The sequence below is a fragment of the Taudactylus pleione genome, unplaced genomic scaffold (assembly GCF_031769625.1).
Source record: "Taudactylus pleione unplaced genomic scaffold, aTauple2 ptg000749l, whole genome shotgun sequence".
Classification (NCBI taxonomy): Eukaryota; Metazoa; Chordata; class Amphibia; order Anura; family Myobatrachidae; genus Taudactylus; species Taudactylus pleione.
In genome coordinates this window covers 1,587,959-1,610,559 of record NW_028285151.1, presented here as the reverse complement: position 1 = coordinate 1,610,559, position 22,601 = coordinate 1,587,959, and the positions used below count along the sequence as shown (strand labels likewise).

Here is a 22,601-nt window from a genome sequence, read left to right as displayed (position 1 = left end):
TCAATTGCTCCCAATATCAACTGTATCTGTTGCAGCTCACATGAGGGTTCTGTACCCCACACTCGAGCGACAAAAATAAAACAAAGTAAAGCGCTCAAACTGACACAGTTGGTGAGTCTAATGGTACTTTAATTCATAAAAAATTATATATATATATTATAGATAAATAAAATAACCAAGCATATATTACACTTGGTAAACATAACATTAAACAGTAAATTCCAAGTCCTATAGTCTAGTATTAGTATCCTAGAAAGACATAGATCATAATCCTCTGCAACAGTACTCAAAACGATATGCAAATATAGCTTAAAAGATGACACAATATAACAATCGTTAGCAGGAATTTGGTATCCACTGATCAGTCTAGGAAATTAAAATGTTCCTCCTAAAAAGCCATTTGGAATAAATAAAAGCTCCTTATTGAGAGAAATGAAACGCCTCTTACCTCTGAATCTTCATATAGAAAGATGATAATGAAGCAATGAGCCGGTTGATAATGTAGAAGCTCTCCTTGAGTGCTGGTTCCACAAGTGTTATTTAACCTGTCTAAAGGAAGAATCCTTAGGCCCTGATTCAGAGCCGGATGCTCTGACCAGAGCGCTCGCTCTGAATCAGGGCCCACCTCCATAAATATGGAGCGTCCTTCTGGACGCTCGTATAGCTGTGGGTCACCACCCACAGCATATACGAGCGTGCAGGATGATGGTCGCGATGGTCTTGACCATCTCCACTGTGAGCAGAAGCCTGCGGTTGAGTTTCTCAACCGCAAGGCCAGGAGTGATTTTGGCTCTATCAGAGCCAAAATCACTCCCACTGACATCACTAGTGATGTCAGTGGGGCCGGCTTCTGACGGAAGGCGTTCCCTTGGGAACGCCTCCGTCTGGCAGGCACGCCCACCAAAGGGGGCGTGCTGTCAATCAACATCGACAGCACGCCCCCTTTGATCAGACACTACGAGCGAAGGAAAGTCCTTCGCTCGTCGCGTCTCGCGCATGCGCACGACGGAGCTCCCTCCGTCGTGCGCATGCGCACTGCAGACCATCGACCCACTTGCGAGCGGACAGCCGCTCGCGAGTGGGTCTGAATCAGGGCCTTAGTTCAATCGGCAGGTGTGGTTCCAAATAAAGCACTCCGTATAAGTCAGCGTCCGCGGCTTTATGCAATCCTAGCTCCCAGTACCCGTTACAGCACGGCCCCGCTGGCAGATCACCACCACTTGTTAGCGGCAAGGAGCGTTATCTCGTGACTCACTGTTCAGCAATAGGAGCTGATTGTATATGGCAATAGGAGATGGGGGTCACGATTGGAAGAAAGCAGCATAGATATTTGATGCGTTTCTCCAGGCACTATAACCCTAGGTTTCATCAGAAGGTTAGGCCCCCAATCGTGACCCCCATCATCTCCTATTGCCGTATACAATCGGATTCTACTGCTGAACAGTGAGCCGCGAGATACTGCTCCTTGCTGCTAACCAGTGTGGAGTGCTAATTGAACAAATGGACATTACCACCGCTTCCTCTCCCTAAGTATCGACTCACGGCTGTCTAACACGGAGACAGTGACGGACACCAGCCGCCAGTGATCTGCCAGCAGGGCCGTGCTGTAACAGGTACTGCCGAGCTAGGATTGCATAAAGCTGTGGACGCTGACCTATATGGAGTGCTTTATTTGCCGATTGAACTAAGGATTTCTTCCTTTAGACAGGTAATATCACTAGTTAAACCAGCATTCAAGGAGAGCTTCTACATTATCAACCGGCTTATTGCTTCATTATCTTTTTATATGAAGATTCAGCGGTAAGAGAAGTTTCATTTCACACAATAAGGAACGATTATTTATTCCAAATGACTTTTTAGGAGGAACATTTTCATTTCCTAGACTGATCAGTGGATACCAAATTGCTGCTAACGATTGTTATGTTGTGTCATCTTTTAAGCTAATCTGCATATCGTTTTGAGTACTGTTGCAGAGGATTAAGTCTTTCTAGGATACTAATATTAGACTATAGGATGGAAATTGTTATTTACTGTTTAATTTTATGTTTACCAAGTGTAATATATGCTTGGTTATTAAATATTTATATATATATATATAATTTTTTATGAATTAAAAGAGTACCATTAGACTCAGAAACTGTGTCAGTTTGAGCACTTTACTTTGTTTTATTTTTGTAATTCAAAGATACCTCTTTCTGGGCTGAGATGTGTAGTTCAGTGATGGTTTCATACAGTGCTGCTAAAACCCCGCTACTAATTTGTTTACTATTGTATTCTGTAGTGCCATATCCATCCACTGCTGCATTATTCACCGCTGTAGTTTTAATCAGTGGAGCACTGCCCATCCAGCAGTGAAGAGGTGTATTGCATTCCGTGGATATTGTCAAGTCTCATTGCGCCACGCTATTCTCAAGTCGCAACTTAGAAGCCTGTATGGCACGCTATGAGCAAAGATGTAGCAGGACATACCTGTACAATCACACTATGTAAGCGGAATTAAATGCGGATAGTATGTGACTGCACTGCCCTAATTTCAGCATGCACCAGCCATACTCCTTGGATCCATCGGTTTTCAGGCAGTTCTCTGGCATCTGCCCTTCTGCTCCAAGGAAGTTTCTGTCCTCCTTGAGCTCACCATAGGACACCTGCGATATGGTTTGACAGGTGTACTGCCCCAGTCAAACCCCCCACCTGCCATTGTATAGTTTTGTGAACATAAACTCACTAAGCTTGGCCTATGATAAAAAAAACCACTTCTTTACCACCCAGTTACGCCCAGTCGCAAGTGAATATGTCCCTGTGATGCACATGTCTCGGAATTGCTCATAAATGCATAAACTCGGCTACAGAGCATGCACAGTGCTAAAATTGCGAGATCTGTCCACAAAATGGACTTGCGTTCAAAAGGTCAGCCTAGCTATCAAAGTGTCTTAGATAGATAAGGTAATACATTTGCAGCACTGTGTTCAGGAGTGTGTTCTTTGTTGCTCAAATAAAGCACTCATGCACTAGTGTCACTGTCAGTCAGTAGACTCTGGCTATATGTGTCTCTGCTACAAGAGCATTAGAGGAATAAAAGCAATGGTGAAGGAAATCCGTAGGGTCTCAGCGAGGAATAGTTCTGAGTTGGACACAAGTCCAAATGCAGATGAATCTCAATCTGCGCATGTGCCATAGAAAGCAATCACTGACAGTGCATGCACTGCATCATGTAAACGCACATGGACAGAGATTGATAGTGTGGATGGATTGATCCCTCCTTTAGCAGATCACTCTTTCCATGAAATACGTGTTTCTGGACAGCAACCATTCAGACACAGAACTGATCCGTCTTGTGGGAGTGTCATGGCTGTGTAGGCTGACTTTCCTGCTGATCAGTGTGAGGACAGAGATGGAAAGTCTGTTTCAGACAGATCTTTTGAACCTTACATGGAGCGGGTGTCAGTGCTAATATTAATGATGATGGCTACGACTGGAAAACTAGTGGGTGGCCCGGCTATCCTAATGAGGATGGCCGAATGTTAAGCATAGACGGGCAAATGCATTACCATAAGGTACCAGGAGGGCTGCTGCAGACAGATGGAAAAGCATCCCCGTCAGAATCAGGCCCATCCATTACAAGAAGATTCACAAAAGGACAGATTATTACCTAATGAATATATACATGACTGTACATACATTACAGAAAGGTAAAACACCCAAAATGCATATGGATGCTTTTGGTTCTCTAAACAACATGCGGATACTGCTGACACTGCACCGATTACAGCCACCGAGGAAGAAAGCGATGTGGATGCTCCTAATTGTGACCACTTTTGGTTTCATGTGGCTGCTCAGGAAGCGGTTGTGGTTTGATTGCTGGTATCAGGGGAGACTTTTTGCTTCAATTCGCCTATTAGGAGGTCACACGTTTGTATTTCTGTAATATTATAATTTTGGTTTTGATACACTATGAAGGTCTCACCAAATTTAAGTTTCTACATATAATAATCTACTAATATAGCATTTGGGCAGTGTCTAAAGATCTCTAAGCCAGACACATTTTACTAACGTAGGTACAGTGTAAGTTATACGGGTATCTATTATTTAACAACATTAAACTACAGTATTGTGTGCTCTCCGTTCCGCTCTACATAATAATGTTTTATATACATTAAATATCTCTAGTTTTCAGTAAAAAAAAAATGCACTACAGTGTATGTCCACATGTATTAAATAAATAACTGCCTTTTATTGTCCGGATGGAAATACTTACTACTCACTTTTGTACAATGTTCACAGACCACATCCTTAACACTCTCAGTGGAGATAAAATGCTGCAAGCAGTGATCAAGGGTTATAGTACAACCCTAATGAGAAAAATGAAGAGTTATGATACACAAATACATAGCGCCGTACATGACAGAACATAAAATATAGCCATTTCTAAACTTGCTAAAGTTCTCCTTGCTGTCCAAAGAGGTCCTTAAGGGAGGGTGCACTCACAACGGACAGTACGCAGCAACTTAACACCCATAAATATTTACTATTCAATTTGTAAAATCTTGCGAAGGTGATGATTAAAGAGCAGGTGGCCACCTGGCACAAGCGCTAGCAGCCACCAATCAGGAATTGCCACCAGGGTTGCATAAAAATCTGATTTTTTTTTTTTTTTTTTTAAACAAAAAAAAACCAAAAAACGGATTTATTTGATTTAAATCAGATTTTTGGGATTTAAATAGGATTTTTTATTCAATTTTGTTTTTATTTTGTTTTTTTAAGTAAACGGTTTAATTTTAGATGTTTACACCTTGTTTTAGTAATGCATGACATTTTTTTTAAGTGAGAACAGTAAAAAAATTAACACAGTAATAGAATAAATACACACTAAACAGTTGCATCAAGAAGTGCAATTAGGCTCTGAATTTCACTCAGTTGTTTGAGTCTGAGTCAAACATGTACATGTCTTTGTTCATGTCCTCACGTCTGTCCTCAACAGAAAAGGTTCTATAGCATGCAACCAGCTTAGCCGCTTTTTCATTTCCCAATCTGTTGCGTGTTTTGGATTGTACAAAACCGTACGTTAAAAAAATCCTTTCAATTCCTGCACTTGATGAAACTGCAGTGAACATCTGCTTCAGAAGATTTACTACAGAAGTGTCTAACTGAAGTTGAGCTGCGTAGGACATCCACCAGGCTAGAGGAGAAACTTGGCGTAAAGTGTCCACTTCAAACATGTATGGTGCAAACGGTTTCATGGATGCACGAAAGTTGCTGATGACTGGCATAATTTGACGATTATTGGCATGAGCAAACTCTATAGCAGTCTCAATTTCAGCAGGACTAAGATTTTTTCCCCTGTACCTAGGATCAAGTAGATTAGCCAGCAAGTGGGCATCTGAGAGTGTAATTTTAGCTCTTGCCTTCGCCATCTTTACTCCATTGCTGTGGTGTCCAATTTCTTCAAGATCATCTAACAGCTTCTTCCACACTTGTACGACCTCACTGATTGTGCAGTTGCGTCTTTGTGCACGATCCAGGGCTACAGCTACATCATTTTATTTAAATCGTTTGATTTAAATCATGCAACCCTGATTATTTAAATCAAGATTTAATTATTTGATTTAAATTGTGCAACCCTGCCACTGACATTTTCAGAAACAGACAGACCTGCCCCAAGGTAAGCCTAGCGAATAACCAAAGTAATTCACCTGACATTCGTCTGTTTGGAAGCTGACCAGCCTTTCTTATGAATGACAAAGAACACATCATCAATTTTGTGCAAGTCTTGGTATCTATAAACATTTTCAATGCTTTTACAACACCCACATAACAAATAGAGCCCTATTCTTCCACTGACCTAGGTCAGTCTACTGTTGCCCTAATTCATAGGAAACTTAGTAACAAAACTTCCTTTCAGCCAAAGGTAGCTTCTAAGAACAGCCCTGTCTTCAAAAAATATTAGGCAAGAAAACCTAGATGACATATCCCTCAGTTTTTAAACTCACCACAGATAAGGGGATAGCTAACTGGAAGCTAACATGAAGGAACTTCAACTACACCGAATCCATTAGTTCCAAAGGAGTCTGCTGCAAAGATGTCAGCACAACATTAAGATCTAAAGAAACTATCGGGTGTAAGTATGAAGGCTACACATACATATCTTCCTGTAAGGTCTACATTTCATGTAAGGCAGTTTCCTCTGAAAGATAACTAAAATGACTGAAACCTCAACATTCAAATAGAGGAGATTTAAATACCCTGTCCTGCATAAACAGTAGCAAAAGGGCCAAGCTAAAAGAAGATGTAGGAAACCCCTTTGCGTCACACCGAGTGATGCCAATCTTGCAAAAACCTATGGTACTTCCTGGGTGAACCAGATTTAGTATAATTTGAACCACACGGTCAGAAAAACCATTAGCACCAAGGTTCTTGGCTTCAACAGCCATGCTTTAAAGCCAGAAAAACTCTGGCATGGGCCAGAGTCTGTGCATGCAGTAATGCCAGCTGGTGCGTCCTTAGACGCCAGAATCGGTCGCACCATAGAAACTTGCACCAGACGTATGGTAGGTGTCTGACTATGGCCTCCTCTGTCTGCAGCTGTGCTTTCACTGGCACACGTGGCATTCCCATAACGCCAATAAACAGGCCATGTTTGCGTGCATTTCTAGCCACCGCCCATCACTTTTCTACAAGTTTCTGATACTGTGCGTGTCAATGGTAACAGTGCCATCGTGCGTACGCTCTGTGTAACGCAAGCGCTGTAGTAATTATCAATATTCGCTCGCTCACTTGCAAAACATCACTCAGCTATGTGAATATTGGCGTTGCGTGCGGCTTTGAAACGGGTCCCTTATGTTTTTAAAGTAATAAGATTGCGTTCTAATGTTTGTCCCCATACTGTGGCCATATGTGAGTAAGCAAATCTTATTTATTTCTTTTATCATATTTGGAGTGTTGAGTTTTGGAATCTGCATTTGACACTCACAAGATACAAGGGGGGTGATTCTAAAGTGACCGGGAGCTATTCAATTGTTTGAGCGAAGAGCCTTGAGCTGGTCGCGATGGCTGCATTCTCGCCCCCTAATGTACAAGATCGGAGCGTTGCAATTTCTCCCATGCTAAGTGCTAAAGCGAGCCTGGGAATCATAACCAGCCCCAAAGCCCTGCCTTACGCAGATTTCTGCTGGTGCCTCAGCAGGGAGTCTCAGCGCTGGTTGCCCAAATCAACTTAATAACTCCTGGTCACTTTAGATGTGAGCGATAAAGAAATGAATAGCCCCAAGGAGTGTCATGTGGATGTCCTAGGTGTATGGGATCCATAAACATTTATTTCTGATTTAAGGAAAAAAAAATAATTTGGGTTTCTAAGGTCTACAAGAAAGGAGTATGGAATTTTAGTTTTGCGCTCGCATACTATACTTACCCAAGTAGCAGAAGGGATACTTAAGGAGAGGCTGTCAAAGGTGTCATATCTCATGGAACTCTAAAAGAAAAAAAAGATATCAAACCAAATCCCATTTCGTAAGGATTTGCATCTTAGAGTCGAGAGATACCTCCTTTACTAGTTCTTTAGGATATGATGGATATATTTAATACATATTGCCACAGGAGCACAAATGCCATTGTGGTCTATGGAGCATGCTCAGGGTTGCTTCTGATGGAGCAATTTAACATCTTGGCCTTAAGAAGGCACGCACACACAATAACATGTCAAATAGCATAGGTCAGTCTCTTTTCTAATGAAAATGCATTATGTAAACGTGCTATACTTAAAATTTCAGAATCTGCTTATGAATGGAGGGCTTCTACTGAAATGGTTAAAAAATTTATGTAAACCAGTGGTTCCCAAACTGTGTGCCGTGGCACCCTGGGGTGCCTCAGGTTGGTGTCCAGCACCAAATCAAAGTCTTTGTGGTCAATGTAATGTAAATATGTGGACAAACAGAAGCACAAACCTGTCCCCCCACCACATAACTGAACCCAAGGATGACAGGTAAGCACAATTTACTTCACAAAATTTTTTTTTTTGCTTAGGGGTGCCGTGAAAACAATGCTGAGGCACTAGGGTGCCGTGATTCAAAAAAGTTTGGGAACCAATGGTGTAAACACAAAGAAAAACATCCAGGGACAACAGTTCCATTTTTGTTATAAAGCATAGTATGGAGTTAGTAAAGGGTTTTCCCATTCCACTATCCTGGGGAAGGGAGTCTCATGAAAAAAGTATCATAAGTGTCCCCGCAGATCATGTACAGCCCACATACGGTCATAAACAGAAACCAGGCTTTACACCACTTATATGCATTTGGCAGCTGTTATGCTATAGGTACAGACTCTTACCTGGTGTTGGCAGTTCTTGCAAACCATGCTACTAGTCAGTCTTCCATGAAAAGGGTGCTGAGATTTCCATTGTCTGGGGATGGGGTTTAACACCCCTTAAACAGGAGAGACTGATTAATAAATATACATAAAGTAGTACTAAACAGTATGAACAGCATTGTACAAAAGACGTGTGCGCTGTGATCTTTAGGTTGGTTCTAGATGCACAACAAAAGATTTCATAGATGCTGAGTAATACACACCTTGTGTCCTGCAGTGAATTTGCCTTTCAGTCTCCTGTGGCAGCTGTGATAAAATAAATCCATGCTGCACATTACCAATATATAAGACATAACAAATAAAATTATAAGGTCTTATTTTACCAATGCAAATAGATCATTCTTAATGAGACAAGTACAATCAGATTTCCCAGTCCTTCTCCCTAGAATTCAGCTTTACTATATGAGCAATTTACCTTTTTTTTTACTAGCTATAAAATTATTTTGCATTAAAAAAGTACTACTTTTCTGAATATAGGACTCACTTCCAAAGCATGGATATCAAACAGATGAGAAACAGGAGGCTGACGATCTCTCTCATCTTCTAATGATGATGTCAGCACGTGAAACAGTTCATGAGCATCCTGTGTAAGTGAATACCAGCTGTTACAGTGGATTGTAAGTAGTAAAGTAACAAAAAGCACTTCATATACAGATTCAGAGACTCCAAATTTAGATCAAGACAACACTGATTATCGGATCAAATTTAGCACGTCAAGCAGCGGCCGCAACTTCGGAAGAAACATATTTTCTAACCTGTTCTTCAAAAGAAGAGATCTGCCACCTGTATGTTCTGAGGACATCTAGAAGGGAACTTGCATCTAACACCTCATCTTCTGCAGCCTCCTGAATAGATAATGCTAAAAGTAATAAGAATTACATAGCTTATTAGAAAAATTACTAAATAAAACAAATCAACAATTATTTTAAACAAATATACTCAACCTACATTAAATCCTTTTCTTGCAGATGATTAGGAAACAGTGGATTACCATGGGTATAAAGTTTGGCACTAAGGCAAAAAGTTCAAACTCCTCCTGTTCTATACCCTTGCTGCCTGAGAACTTTAATATTTGTCTAACAAACCCCCAAAAGGACTGGCCAGGAGTACAGAACAAGCAGTAAAAGAGAACAACGTTTTCTTACAAGAACAAAAATCCTAACTAGGACAATAGAGAATGAAGTAATGAACAAGAACTGAAAATACAAAAACCATCAAGGGAGGGTGCCTACTGTCCACCCAATGGACTGCAAAAAAAAAAAAAAAGGATAAAAAGTATAAAAAAATATATATATAACTACTCTCTCCAACATCTATTCAGGGACACAGTTTCAGCATGGGGACGTGCCAAAAATTGTTTCTAAGATACCAAAACTGGAATACGGAATTCAAAAAATATTAAATCTGTCAAATGTTGTGAAGGTGTGCATCGAAACCAGATGGCCGTCTGGGACAACTGCTAACAAAGGCAAGTGCTGTAAAGCCCAATGAGATGCCCTCACGTGTATTGAAACGAGCAGACCTGGTCTGTATCTCAGCAGTTTGTTGCATAAGCTGAGTGTGCTAATAACACCAGAGCAAAGAGCAACACAACAGACAGGAAACGCAGGTTGTAACAGGTGCAGGGTGGTAGAATGAACACTATAGTATGTAACTTAATATGGGGTTAACATCCGGCAGCCACTGCCCTAATCCTAGTTTAAATAGAGGGTCCCTGCACAATAGTTTCAGCTTCCTGATCTGAGATTGAAATAAGGTGCCTGCTTGTATACTGATTGACCCAGACATAAAAGAGAGAAGGAGCTCCCTGGAAACTACACCTTATGTCAAGAAGAGGATTACCCTGCATTGCTTGATTAAAAAAATACTATAATAAAGCTATTAGTTGTCTTTACGACTAGTTAGGACTATGCTTCAAACGTGCGATGTAAGAAGTGGGGTATTTTTTTAAATGTGGGAGATTTTATATATATATATATATATATATATATATATATATATATATATATATCATACAGTACATACTTGTTTAATTATTACCTTTTAAAAGCTGCAGCAAAGTAACTGACAGATATCGATGCACTACGTCTTTCTGTTCTAGTTGGTACTGTGCTGTGAATTCCTCCAACCAACGAATAAAAGAGGGGCAGGCTGATAAACTTTGCAATAAGGAATTCATAAAACAAGTGTTTCCCAAATTCATCAACCCTGGCACTAATCCTAGAAAGAAAAAAAAAAAAATAAGATAGTTAGTTAATGGGTATGTAGTTAACATGTCTACATTAACAAAGTAGACAGTCATTATGTTGACACCAAAAAAGTTGAATTGTACCATGTCAACATTGTTAAATTGTTGACTTGTCTACATTGTCAAAATGTTGACAAACACAAGCATTAGGGTTAGGAGTCAACATAGGAGGATCCAATAGAAATATTGTTAATATGGACTAGATGTTCCTACATAAAAATACACGTCATTTCAAAATTAATTTGTCTCTATCAAAGAAGTTTGTTAAAAACCCACCATCATAATACAGCCATTTTTCTGAGTCCATGTGGGATACTGGTAACCATGGGGTATATTGGAGCTGCAGGTGTCCTGGGCACCAAAAAGAGTTAACTTCTTTTTGGATAGCAGTGCAGGCTCCTCCTCCCCTATAACTCAGCCCAAAGAAGCCAGTTATATTTAACAAGCCCAAGGACCAGGAAACGAAGGAGAGGAGAAAACCGGCACACACCCAACCAGGCACACCAACTGTCCCGGATCAGAATGCCGGAACTATAAAACCCTCAGCCAGCCAGGGCATGACGGTGGGCGCCCAGTGTCCTCCATGTACTCAGAAATAAGGATTTTACAGGCAAAAGCAAAAGTCCCCTTTATTCTTTCATCAATGGGGGACAGTGGAAACCATAGGATGTCTCAAATCTGTCCCTTTAAGGGAGGGAATGCTCCTGTGCTGCGCTCAAAACCCATATCGGCTAAGGCGAAGCTGTAGAATTTGATGAAAGTGTGGTCAGAGGACCACGTGGCCGCCTTACAGAGATGCTCACCAGACGCACCATGGCAAGCCACCCAAGAGTTCCGCCACCCAGAATATATACCGAGAAAAAAGCAGGTAGGAAGTGTTCAGCCCACTGAATAATAAGGCTAAACTCCAACATGGTGCAGAGACTTTTGGTACCCCCCTGATGGTTGATATAGGCGATCATGGTCGTATTGCAAACAAAAAGTACAGGTGCTTGTAAAGGGCGGGGTTTACACTGAACTACAGAAAAAAAGGGATTTGCCCTCCAGCACACTGCAGCAATATCAACAAAAATACTTGAATCCTACATAATAATAGAAATTCAGGAGGTATTAGTTACATACATTTGCAAATATATGAATAAGCGCCAGGCCAGCGTCAAGGCTCCTCTATACTGGCGTCCCTAACATTATGGGGTTCACGTCCGAGACGCAGGGAACCCCAAAAGAATCTAGCCAAGGATCATCCCCAGGGCATCACACGAAAAAGGGAGAAAAGGTAATAGTGAAGTGTAAATTGTCAGATTGTACCTTCACCACTTTAGTAAACTGCCCGAAGTTCCAGGATGTTGATCGATAGTATCGCATCCCGATCTCACCAACACACTTGGAATGTGTGAGGTCTGGTCATAGCACCCCACCCATGGAGGCTTGCGTCCATGGTGAGAAAAACCCAAACCTGGGTTAGCACCCTTGTCCAGGTGGGAGGACTGGAGCCACTACAAGAGGGAGCGCCGCAATTCCAGAGACAGAACAAGTGTCTGAGACTTGTGATGGAGTGAAGAGCTGAACCACTGTCCCAGGAATTCCAGCTGCAGGGGCCTGGAATTGAACTGACCGTAATCCACCATATCGAAGGTGGAGACCAGCTTCCCCAGAACCCACACACAAGTAAATGGAGACTCTGCATCGGTGAAGAGCAAGAGTCGGCCACCTACACTGGGAAGTAATGCTGCAGGCTTGTCGGATGGTTTGGGAGTCTGGTGACAACCTGACCAAGCCTGTCGTCCCCTGGACTTTGGATCTTTAGAGAAAGTGCCCTGAGATCTGGAGGAAGACTGACCTCTTGCTTTCCCCTGCAGGTGAAAGGAACAAAGGAGAATCCTTTCGTCTTGAGAGCCGCTGAAAGAAGGAAAGCAGTTTTAGATGCTGCAACTGTGGCAATCATTTTATCCAGTTCCGGTCCAAAGAGAACCTCAACGGAGAAAGGGAGAGCCTCCAGGGCCTTTTTGGACTCGGTGTCCGCTCGCCAGGTACAAAGCCATAGTGACAGCCTAGCTGCTATGGCCGAATCCAACACCTTAGAGAAGAGCACGCCAGAGTCAATAGCGCCAACACCCAAGTACGCACTAGCCTCCCAGTTGTTGTCCACCATAGATAGAAGATCATACCTACAAGTTCCCAAGTGAAAACAGTCTTCCAGGGAATCCACTTAGTGACCCAAACGCATTAAATATTATTGTTATTAAACTGTATTCATAGGATTTCCCAAATGGTTCACAAATTTTAGTTGGCGAAATTACATCTCAGATGAAATGGCAGAAAAACATTCAGTAACTCAGACCAATACAGCTGGTGACAAATATAGGGAGATATGCAGATGAGTATCATCCGTATACATATGATACTGATATTTGAAGGAGCTGATAGGTTTGCCAAGAGATGTGGTATAGATTGAGAAAAGCAGAGGACCTAACACTGAGCCTCGCGGTACCCCAGTGGATAGGAGTAGCGAAGAGGAGGTGGTGTCAGAGAAACGAACACTGAAAGAGCGATAGATATGTAGGATGAAAACCAGGATAGGGATGTGTCCTGAAAACCTAGTGATTGTAGAGTGTGTATGAGGAGAGAGTGGTCAACAATGTCAAATGCAGCAGAGAGAGCTAGAACAATAAGTCTTTGAGGGACACAGTCTCATCAGTGATCAGATCATTCACTACCTTAGTCAGTGCTGTCTCAGTGCAGTGTTGGAAACGAAAGCCTGACAGAAGTGAATCCAATATTTTGTGTGAGAGAAGAAAGCATATGAGGTGAGTGTTTGCAGGTCTCTCAAGTAGCTTGGAGGGGCATGGGAGCTGAGAGATAGGACAGTAATATAAACAAGAGTTAGGGTCAGAATTGTTTCTTTTTTTCAGAATAGGAGTAATCACTGCATGCTTGAACAGTGATGGAAAGATACCGGTAGAGAGAGCGAGAGAGTGTACAGATTTTAGTTAAGAGTGGGATGAGCACAGGAAACAAAGCTCTACTGATTTGTTAGGGTAAAGGATCAAGAGGAGAGGTAGTAGAGTTAGGAAGATGAAGAGAGTGTAGATACTTCATCTTCATTTGTGGGATCAAATGCTGAGAAGGTGCCAGTGGGTTCAGGGAAGTAATTGAGCAGGTCCCTGGCTGAGTACAAGCATACCATTTCATTTAGGATCTTATCAATCTTGTCCTTCAAATATAAAGCAAGATCTTGAGCACTGATAGTAGCTGGTGGGTTTGGTGTGGGAGATGCAAGAAATGATTTAAATAAATTAAAAAGTAAATTTGGTGTTAGACGCTTCATCGAAGATGAGAGTTTGGAAATATGTTTGTTTGGCAGTGACCAGACCTTTACGATAAGAGTGGTAGATAGTCTTATATGTGAGGTAGTCACTTTGAATACGAGATTTACGCCACTGACATTCTGATTTACATAAGAAATTTTGTAGGCGTCTTGTTAATTTAGAATGCCATGATTGTCATCTACGTCTACGTGGAGTGTGATGGGACAGCTGAAGCCACTTCATCGAGGGCTATTTTTAGAGTTTGGTTAAGGTGTGATACAGCAGTTTCAGGAGAAGTGAATGTAGAAATTGGTGAGAGTAGTTGTTGCATAGAGGTGGATAGTTGTTGAAGATTAATAACGTTAATATATCTGCAGGTTTGAAGAGGCTTGGTATACTTCAGTGACACTGTGTTTGAAATAATGGCAGTGGCCATTCTTATGAGTAGAGGAGTCAGTCCACTGGGAGAAGCCAAGAGGGGAGGTTAAAGAGAGGAGTTTGGAGGCAGAAGGAGATTGTTTATGTTGAAATCACCCATGGTGATGGTGGGGATGTCGGAGGATAGGTAGTAAGGGAGCCAGGCAGAAGAGTGTTCAAGAAATTGTTGGTGTAGCCCAGGTGGAATATAGATAGCTGCAGCACATTGAGAGAAAGGGGTCAAAATCTTGATTGAATACACTTCAAAAGATGTAAATGTAAGTGAGGGAACCTTTGGTAGAACGGTGTATGTGAAAACATGGGACAGTAATATTCAAACCCCACCTTCTTTACTGTTATCAGGCCCGCAGGTGAGGCAGTGTCTGATTGTGTGAGCCATGTTTCTGTTAATGCCAGAAGGCTGATGTTGTTTGAGATAAAGAGGTCATGTATGGATGCTAATTTGTTACAAACAGAGCGTGCATTCCATAAGGCACATTTTAGTGATTTGGAGTGTGATGATAGAGACAGGATGTTTATGAGGTCAGCTGTGAGTGTGTCATGAGGGAGGGACCAAGATTTGGTGATATGTCACACATAATAGAAGCAGAAGGAGAGAGCTAAATATAGTTGTAGGATGTGTTTGAATGTTGTTCATGGTGACAGTTTGAGGATGTTGCAGTCAATAAATAAAGATAAGAAAAAAGCTCATGAGTGTTAACGAGAGGAGTGGATTATCTCCATCTATCTCTAAAGAGCAGACCAGATGGGCCAAGTGGTTCTTATCTGCCGTCAAATTCTATGTTTCTAACACAACAATTAAAAAGATTCAGCCCAGACATTGTACTCCTACAGGAGATGCATTGGAGAGCTGCGGGTCCAAATGTTTGAAGGGGTAATTGGATTAAGGACTTCACTCCATCATCCTACTCTACTAACACTCATGGGGTGCTTATATTATTTAGCAAGTCCATATAGTATGAGATTTTTTATACCTTTTTAGACCCTCAGGATTGTTGTTTCTTTATAAAATTGCTCCTAGATGGTGAAAGATTTACAATAGCCAATGTATACGCTCCAAACAGTCCTAAAACATCCTTTTTTCAGAAGTCTACGCTAAGCTACAAGAATGGATGGAGGGTCAACTAATCCTGGGTGGTAACTTTAACACCACGGCCTCCCCATCTTTGGACAGATCTGGCAGTTCAGGTAGTTCCCATGGTGGTGTGTCATCCTCCTCCTTTTTCTGACCGAATCAGTACAGCCGATTGCCCTTGGAGATAACCGACCGCTAGAAAAAAAATCATTTTACGCTCATCCCCATGACACATTTTCTAGAATTGGCCTTTGGTTATCATCACCACAAATCCTCCATAAAGTCTTGGACTGGGGCATATATAATATTATGATCTTAGATCAAGCCCCCATTTGGTTTACTCTGAAATTAGATACTCATATTCGCAGGTCCTTCAGTTGGAGATTCCTCTCCTATTTAAATGCTTCAGAAGACTTCAAACGGCTCTTAGAACAACATTTTTTAAATTATGCAGATGATAATTTACAACACACTCAGGACATCAATTTATTCTGGGCTGCCTCCAAGCCTGTTATGCGTGGTCACGTGATAGCATATGGGGCCCACAAACGCAAAGCCTTGTTGGCCAAATTCCAGGAGCTGAGCATTACTTTGAAATACACATACTCCGAATTTCTGGCCTGTCCATCAGAGGATTCCAAACGTAAATATAAAGAAGCAAAAGCCTTATATGACATTTTAAGCCCCAAGCAGGCTCTCATGGACGTCACTTTTCAGAAACATAAATATTTTAAATGGAGCAATAAATCTGTAAAGCTGCTTACCACTATGCTCAAACATACTAAAGCTCCCAAACATATTACTAAACGCCACTCTGCTTCTTCAGGGTCTATCCTAGATCCAAACAACGTAGTTGAGGAATTCCTTCATTTACATATTACAAAACTCTATATGCCACCCCCACTGATGAAAATACTTTAGGCATGGATTTTTTGTTCCAAGCAGGCCTGCAGAAACTTACAGAGGAAGACCGTACCTATCTTACCCAACCGGTGACAGATAGTGAGATTCAGGTGGTTATTAAATCATTGTCTATAAGTAAAACCCTTGATGGTTTTGGGGCAGATTATTACAAGCTGTTACTCCACATGTCACTCCCTCTTTAACGACTCTCTGTAATTCAATAATAACTGGTTATGATGCTCCTCCTAAATTTAATGAGGCCCGCATCATAATCCTCCCTAAACCCAAATAAGACTGCGCCCTAGTCACTTCTTACTGCCCTTTATCCCTTTTGATCCAAGATTTAAAAAATCCTCAAAGTTAATGGCACAGCGTCTACAACCTATCCGGTCTTGATTGCTTCACCCAGCTCAAACTGGGTTTATTAAAAGGGAGACATTCTGTTCATAATATCAGGACCCTTCTAGCAGCCATATAAAGAGAAATAAGTTGCGCTGCTGTGACTGTGTAATTATATGTGCTTGATTGATCAAAAGTAACCTTAGCCTCTCTCAATCATAAAAAATAACATTTATTCATTACACATACAATAACACTATAAAATATCATAAAATGTAATTCTTAAATAAGAGTGTATATATCACAATGATACAGTTGTTGCAACAACTCATATAGCCATTAGAATGTATCCATTCAATAAGTTATTTCTCAATAAAAGAAATTAGTCTTGATTTGGGTCAAATTGTGAATAATAAAGTTCAAATGCTCACCGCTTGTTACCACATATGAATGCTTTAAATATCCAGCAAAGACTTGAAGTGAGTCAGCGTCCAGCTGGTACTTGTAGTGCGCTGGAGCTCACTGGTGGAAATGAATAGTGAAAGGAGCGCTGGATGTATTAGGAGACTCTGCAGAATAGCGCTGCACTCGACAATGAGAAAAGCCGTGAAGTATCCACCAGGCACGTGGGGCGGAGTGGCGGCTGTAGTGTAAGGCAAACGTCCGTCCGACATCGTGGTCTATATGACGGCCGCCGGCTATTAATGCTCCAGTCCGATTCGGAGCTCACGCCTCACTGCGTGTGTGTGGATGGTAGTGGTGAGCAGCAAGGTGTGCTGAGAGTTGCAGAACACTGGTCACAGTGTTGTTAACCCCTTTGACGCGTTTCGCTCCCCTCTTGGAGCTTTTAAGATAGGGATATTCAATCCATATCCTTCCCTTAAGTAGGGTTCTCAATTAGTCAAGTAAAATCAGCTGAATTTGATTATTTTAATGACCTCTTATACTGATTCAGTGAAGCTCTCAGATACTAATATACCTCAATCTCTCCTATATTCAATAAGAATTAACATATTATCTTATATAAAACATATATAGAGACTCTGTAATAAATACTCATGCACTTAAACATATATAAATGTAAAACAAAATTCACATATATAATATAATACATATAATCCCACCTGTTCATCTCACTTTAAATTCTCACCTATAGCTGAGTTCACAATACTACTTTTTGACATATATACATATATATATATAAATTCCATTTAGACTTCTACTTATATTGTCCTATCCTTTTCAAATTTATGTTATTTTTATTTCTCTATTATCCATCATTCTCATATCCATATATACACACAAATGCATTTATAATAAAATAAACATTTCATATGTGTACATATATATACACAAGCAGATAACTATTGTTTTACATATTCATTTGTTTTAGTTATTCCTTCGTTGTACAGATAGAAAATTCATATTACATCTTTCAGTTGAGCCAATATTTTCTTCTTTCCTCATAGAGTACTAATTATATCACGTAATCTCTCCAACTTTTCACACATATGTACATATATATATATATATATATATTCTTTTTTTTTTTTTTTTTTCCACATACACAGAACACAACCTAATCTCTAAAAAATGTATCTGTAATATCCCCAATTTTCATTTTTCATTTGGGTTCCTACCTAGGGGTTGTATTAGAACAATAGCAAGAGACATCTCAAATTTAAATGGACCACACGTATGATAGAGATTACATATTTTCTCACATTTCTCAGTTGTACTGTGATGTTATACAAGGGATGTATCAAGCTGTAGGGGTTCGTGGCCGTCTGCCCTGGTGCGCTAGGCAGTGCAGGGGGTGTACACCACTTACTTGTCCCAGTGATACAGATCCGAAGTTGGAGATATGTGTGGCAATAAGTGTAGTGTGTGCATGCCGCTGCGTGAAGTCGGAAAGCCTGGGTCACGTGTGCGCATCACATAACCCGGATACGTCTGAGGCGTGTTTTGCCGATAGCGGCTTGTTCACAGTCCCAGCCTAGAGGTCTCCACTGTATGTTCATACTCTTGTATCCGTAATCAGCAATTCACAGTGCATATGGTTAATTGGCAAGTATTTAGGACTATGGAGATCCACGGCCTGTCAGCCTTTGTATAGCACATAAGGACAAGATGGAAAGTTACGTTCTCCAATCACACAGCTGCAAAAATGGCTGTGTATAGAATGAGAATATCTGATTGTGTTATTATGAAACATTCTGTGTTAGGCTTTAATCAAATGGATCTATAGTTAGACAGTTAGTAGTGGGAGAACATACATGGAAAATGTTCTAATTTATTAGGTTGGGAATATTGAAATCTTAAATATGCGATTGTTGCAAATACTGACATCAATACAAGTACACAAGTTAGTTAACCGACATAAGAAAAGGGATGTAGTTATGCGCGGCCGCCGGTCACAATTCCAACACCGGAATGCCGGCTAGGGATTTATGACAGGTGTCAAAATACCGACTACTGTCCTAATCCCGACGCCGGAATGCAGAATGACGCGGGCCCGAACGAGGTAAGTACAGGTGCCCGTCCTCTTAGCCGTGGAAGGGGGGGGGTTAGGTTTAGGGTACCCCAGGGGGATTTGGGGTTAGGCACCCCCCAGAGAGGGATAGGTCTAGCACGCGGGAGGGGGGTTAGGTTTATGCTCTAGTGGGGGAGGTTAGGATTAAAGCACTGGCAGGGGGGGGGGGGGGGGGGATTGGTTAGGGTTGGCAGATGCCCACTCAACTTATTCTCATCTCTGAGTGTGCTGTCAGTATGGCAAATAAAAAGTATGGTGGTCGCTCACATCAGCTTATTGATATAGCACAGGTGCTTGTAAAGGGACGTGAACCCCTGAATGTTAGGGATGCCGATATAGAGGAGCCTTGACTCTGGCTCGGTGCTTAATCATATATTTGCAAATATATGCTACTAATACGTCTGAATTTCTATTATCATGTAGGATTCAAGTATTTTTGTTGATATTGCTGCAGTGTGCTGGAGGGAATATTCCTTTTTTTGTGTTCAGTGTAAACCTCGCCCTTTACAAGCACCTGTGCAATATCATTAAGCTGATGTGAGCGACCACCATACTTTTTATTTGCAGTTCTGAGAGGCATGACCGAGCAATATTTAACCCTCGGTCGCCCGCACACACGCTACAATTATCGGGGCGATCCACGGATATCGGGCGGATCGCCCCTATAATTGTACCGTGTATGGCCAGCTTTAGTAATTGGGATTAAGAGGCATGTTAAAAAAACACACACAAAATGCCTTGGGTACAGCAATTCTGTTTAAAATGTAATGTTGTTCTGATGTGAGATATGTCATTATCATGGTTAAAATATCACATCAGCCAGAAGCTGATGTGCCTCTATTTACCTTTCTTACTCTTTTTTCTGTCAGTGATAGGACCCCACAGAACATATATACCAGCTGCCAGGGCCGCAGCAATGCCACCTATCATACCCCAGTTCTTCATCATTTTACACCTGACACAAAGAAAACAAAGCAAAATCAGTAAACAGTTCCAGATTCCAAATGCTTTTACTAACCAGCTATATTTAACAGTATATTTTCACATTCTGGCACATTTATACTCATACAGTATGCACCAATATATTTAAGGAAGGGCCAACAGAAGATAATAGAATGGCAGCGCTTCTTCTACTCCTCTATTTCAGCCCAATGTCATGCTGGACAATACATGTGTGCTGTTTAGAAAAAAAAATCTCTCTGTAAAATGAAAAACTATCTTTTTTCTTTTCCAATGATTTAAGCACACACTTCAGTTAATGTAGGGATAACAAACTGTATAATCTGCATTTATCAACTGCTCAAGCTTGAGTACCTGAATGCTCCATCTATTTACATGAACTTCCTATCCCAGAAGAAAATCTACAGATCACACTGTCCTCAGGGAGAGAGACAGGTGTATCGGCTGGCACTGCTTGCAGTAGTCATGTCACAACTATTGCAAAACAGCTGTTTACACAGAAAATATTTCTGACTTTACTCTTGCACCAAAGCACAGTGCCATATTTTTAGGATAACCTGCCCCACATCTGACCAGTGTATTTTTAACCCATTTGTCATTCTGCTCACTGCAATAATAGTAATACTGACGAATGACTTAATATTCTTTAAAAAGGAATGTGCATAGGAGAACCAACTTAAAATGATTAGGGATAGTAAATTAATCATCCTCAGGTCTATGAAAAATTCCATAGTGCCTGCAAAACTATTGGAGCACTGGGAAACGTGTGGACACAGGTGTGATACAAAAAGTGGAAATTCCGAATGTCAACATGATCTGAACGTCCACATTCAGAATGTCGACACTGACATAATATCAACAATGCAACTTAGCGTTCGTTTTACATTTAGTTCTCACTGAAGCTTTACCAAAACATTATCTGTCGACGTTAACAATATCAACATTATGACAATGTTGTCATTCTGAATATGGATAACTTGAACATCTACCCCTTTGGTGTTAGATGTGCCCACAAACATCTGTCCTCCATGCACTATAAGTCGCATTACACAATAACCTGTGAGCCCCACGCGACTTGGTAGCACCAATCGTCTTTACATGCTACTTTTTCCTTTAAAATGTGTCTTATTCGCAAAGCGATGAGAATATGATGCACAAGCAGCTTCTGCTGATTAAAATGAGATGCGGCATACCTATATTCTTTGTGCTACTGTAGGCATGCCTATATTCTGTGAGGCTATATGTATGTGGACACATCTGTATATACAGTTTAATGATGGCAGACATTAGGACAACTCTGAGACAGTAAAAGTGATGCCGTTACAACATATCATGTATCACTCACTAGTGTACTCATTCTTAAGCTGCCCACACACATAGCGATATTTTACCCGATCTGGCCGATTCTGACGCATTGGAACGACAGATCTTTTTCATACCAAATCGTGTGCGGGACTGCCGTGGAGCTCCAGGGGAGAGTTCAGGGGGAAATCGTGTATATCGGCTGATCGGGAACACATCGCTATGTGTGTGGGCACCCTTACTTCCACAGCTGGCCATACACCAGACCAACTTTCCTCCAACCATCCAACTAGTTGGTTGGTTGGAATGATAATCTGGTAATGTATGGCAGTAAATGACAATCAGCCATTTGCTCCCAAACACCAGAATTGGACGAAAGCTGTTGTTCAGACATGTTGTTTAAATCAAACAGATGTAGCCAACTTGCCTGAACGTCCTTTTTCGTATTTTCTGGTGTTTGGGAGCAAATCGCTGATTGTCAATTACTCCCATACATTACCCGATTATCATTCCAACCAGCCAACTATTAGGATGGTTGGAGGAAAGTAGGTCTGGTGTATGGGCAGCTGAGTATGACAAGTGAGTGCAAGACAGTACTAGTCACCGTGCTGCACATTGCATATGTATGACACTTGACCTATGGGTCACATACAACACTCCGCCCATGTTGTACAAGGAGGGAGATGTGTTCTTCATGAGGGTAGAGGAGAGGTCAGTGCCCGTTACTCTGGAAGGCAGACATCTGTGTGACACTGGCAGTGCGGCCTTCAACCAGCGCTCGCCCAGCACACACAGCCCGCCGCGCTGCACTATAGCTCCGGCACGCCTCACCTGACAGCGGCCCCTCTGCGCAGTGACAGACAGACACTCCCTTCACAGGCCCGAGGTGAGCTGCTGAGCATCCCGCCCAGTGCAAACACCGCAAACCGGAACCAACAATAATCCTTCTCCTCCTCCTCCTTCTGGAACTAAGCACAGCGGGTAATGTAGTGCGGGACAGAGATGTGATCGCACCGCCGCACGGTTACTACTTCCGGGATAGAGGAGCTGTTGCCATGGTTGCCATGGACGCTGCTCATCTGTTACCTGCAGGCTCAGGAGTCATGAACAGTACATGTCCGCCAGGCCGTCCTGCAT

At 41.5% G+C, this 22,601-nt stretch overlaps 1 protein-coding gene across 1 annotated transcript in view; it reads right to left on the bottom strand.

Annotated features, from left to right (window-relative positions):
• USP30 (ubiquitin specific peptidase 30) overlaps window positions 1-22,450 on the bottom strand; it is a 51,897-nt gene extending 29,447 nt beyond the window's left edge. Inside the window, exons 1-9 of the mRNA XM_088457260.1 lie at window positions 22,296-22,450; window positions 20,048-20,157; window positions 10,399-10,578; window positions 9,114-9,217; window positions 8,843-8,941; window positions 8,562-8,604; window positions 8,320-8,414; window positions 7,406-7,465; window positions 4,263-4,349 (exon numbers count right to left, since the gene is read on the bottom strand). Of these exons, the coding sequence (XP_088313386.1) occupies window positions 4,263-4,349; window positions 7,406-7,465; window positions 8,320-8,414; window positions 8,562-8,604; window positions 8,843-8,941; window positions 9,114-9,217; window positions 10,399-10,578; window positions 20,048-20,157; window positions 22,296-22,366 (849 nt within the window). The 5' untranslated portion in view covers window positions 22,367-22,450. The remainder of the gene's footprint in view (window positions 1-4,262; window positions 4,350-7,405; window positions 7,466-8,319; window positions 8,415-8,561; window positions 8,605-8,842; window positions 8,942-9,113; window positions 9,218-10,398; window positions 10,579-20,047; window positions 20,158-22,295) is intronic.
• Window positions 22,451-22,601: the final 151 nt, after the last annotated feature.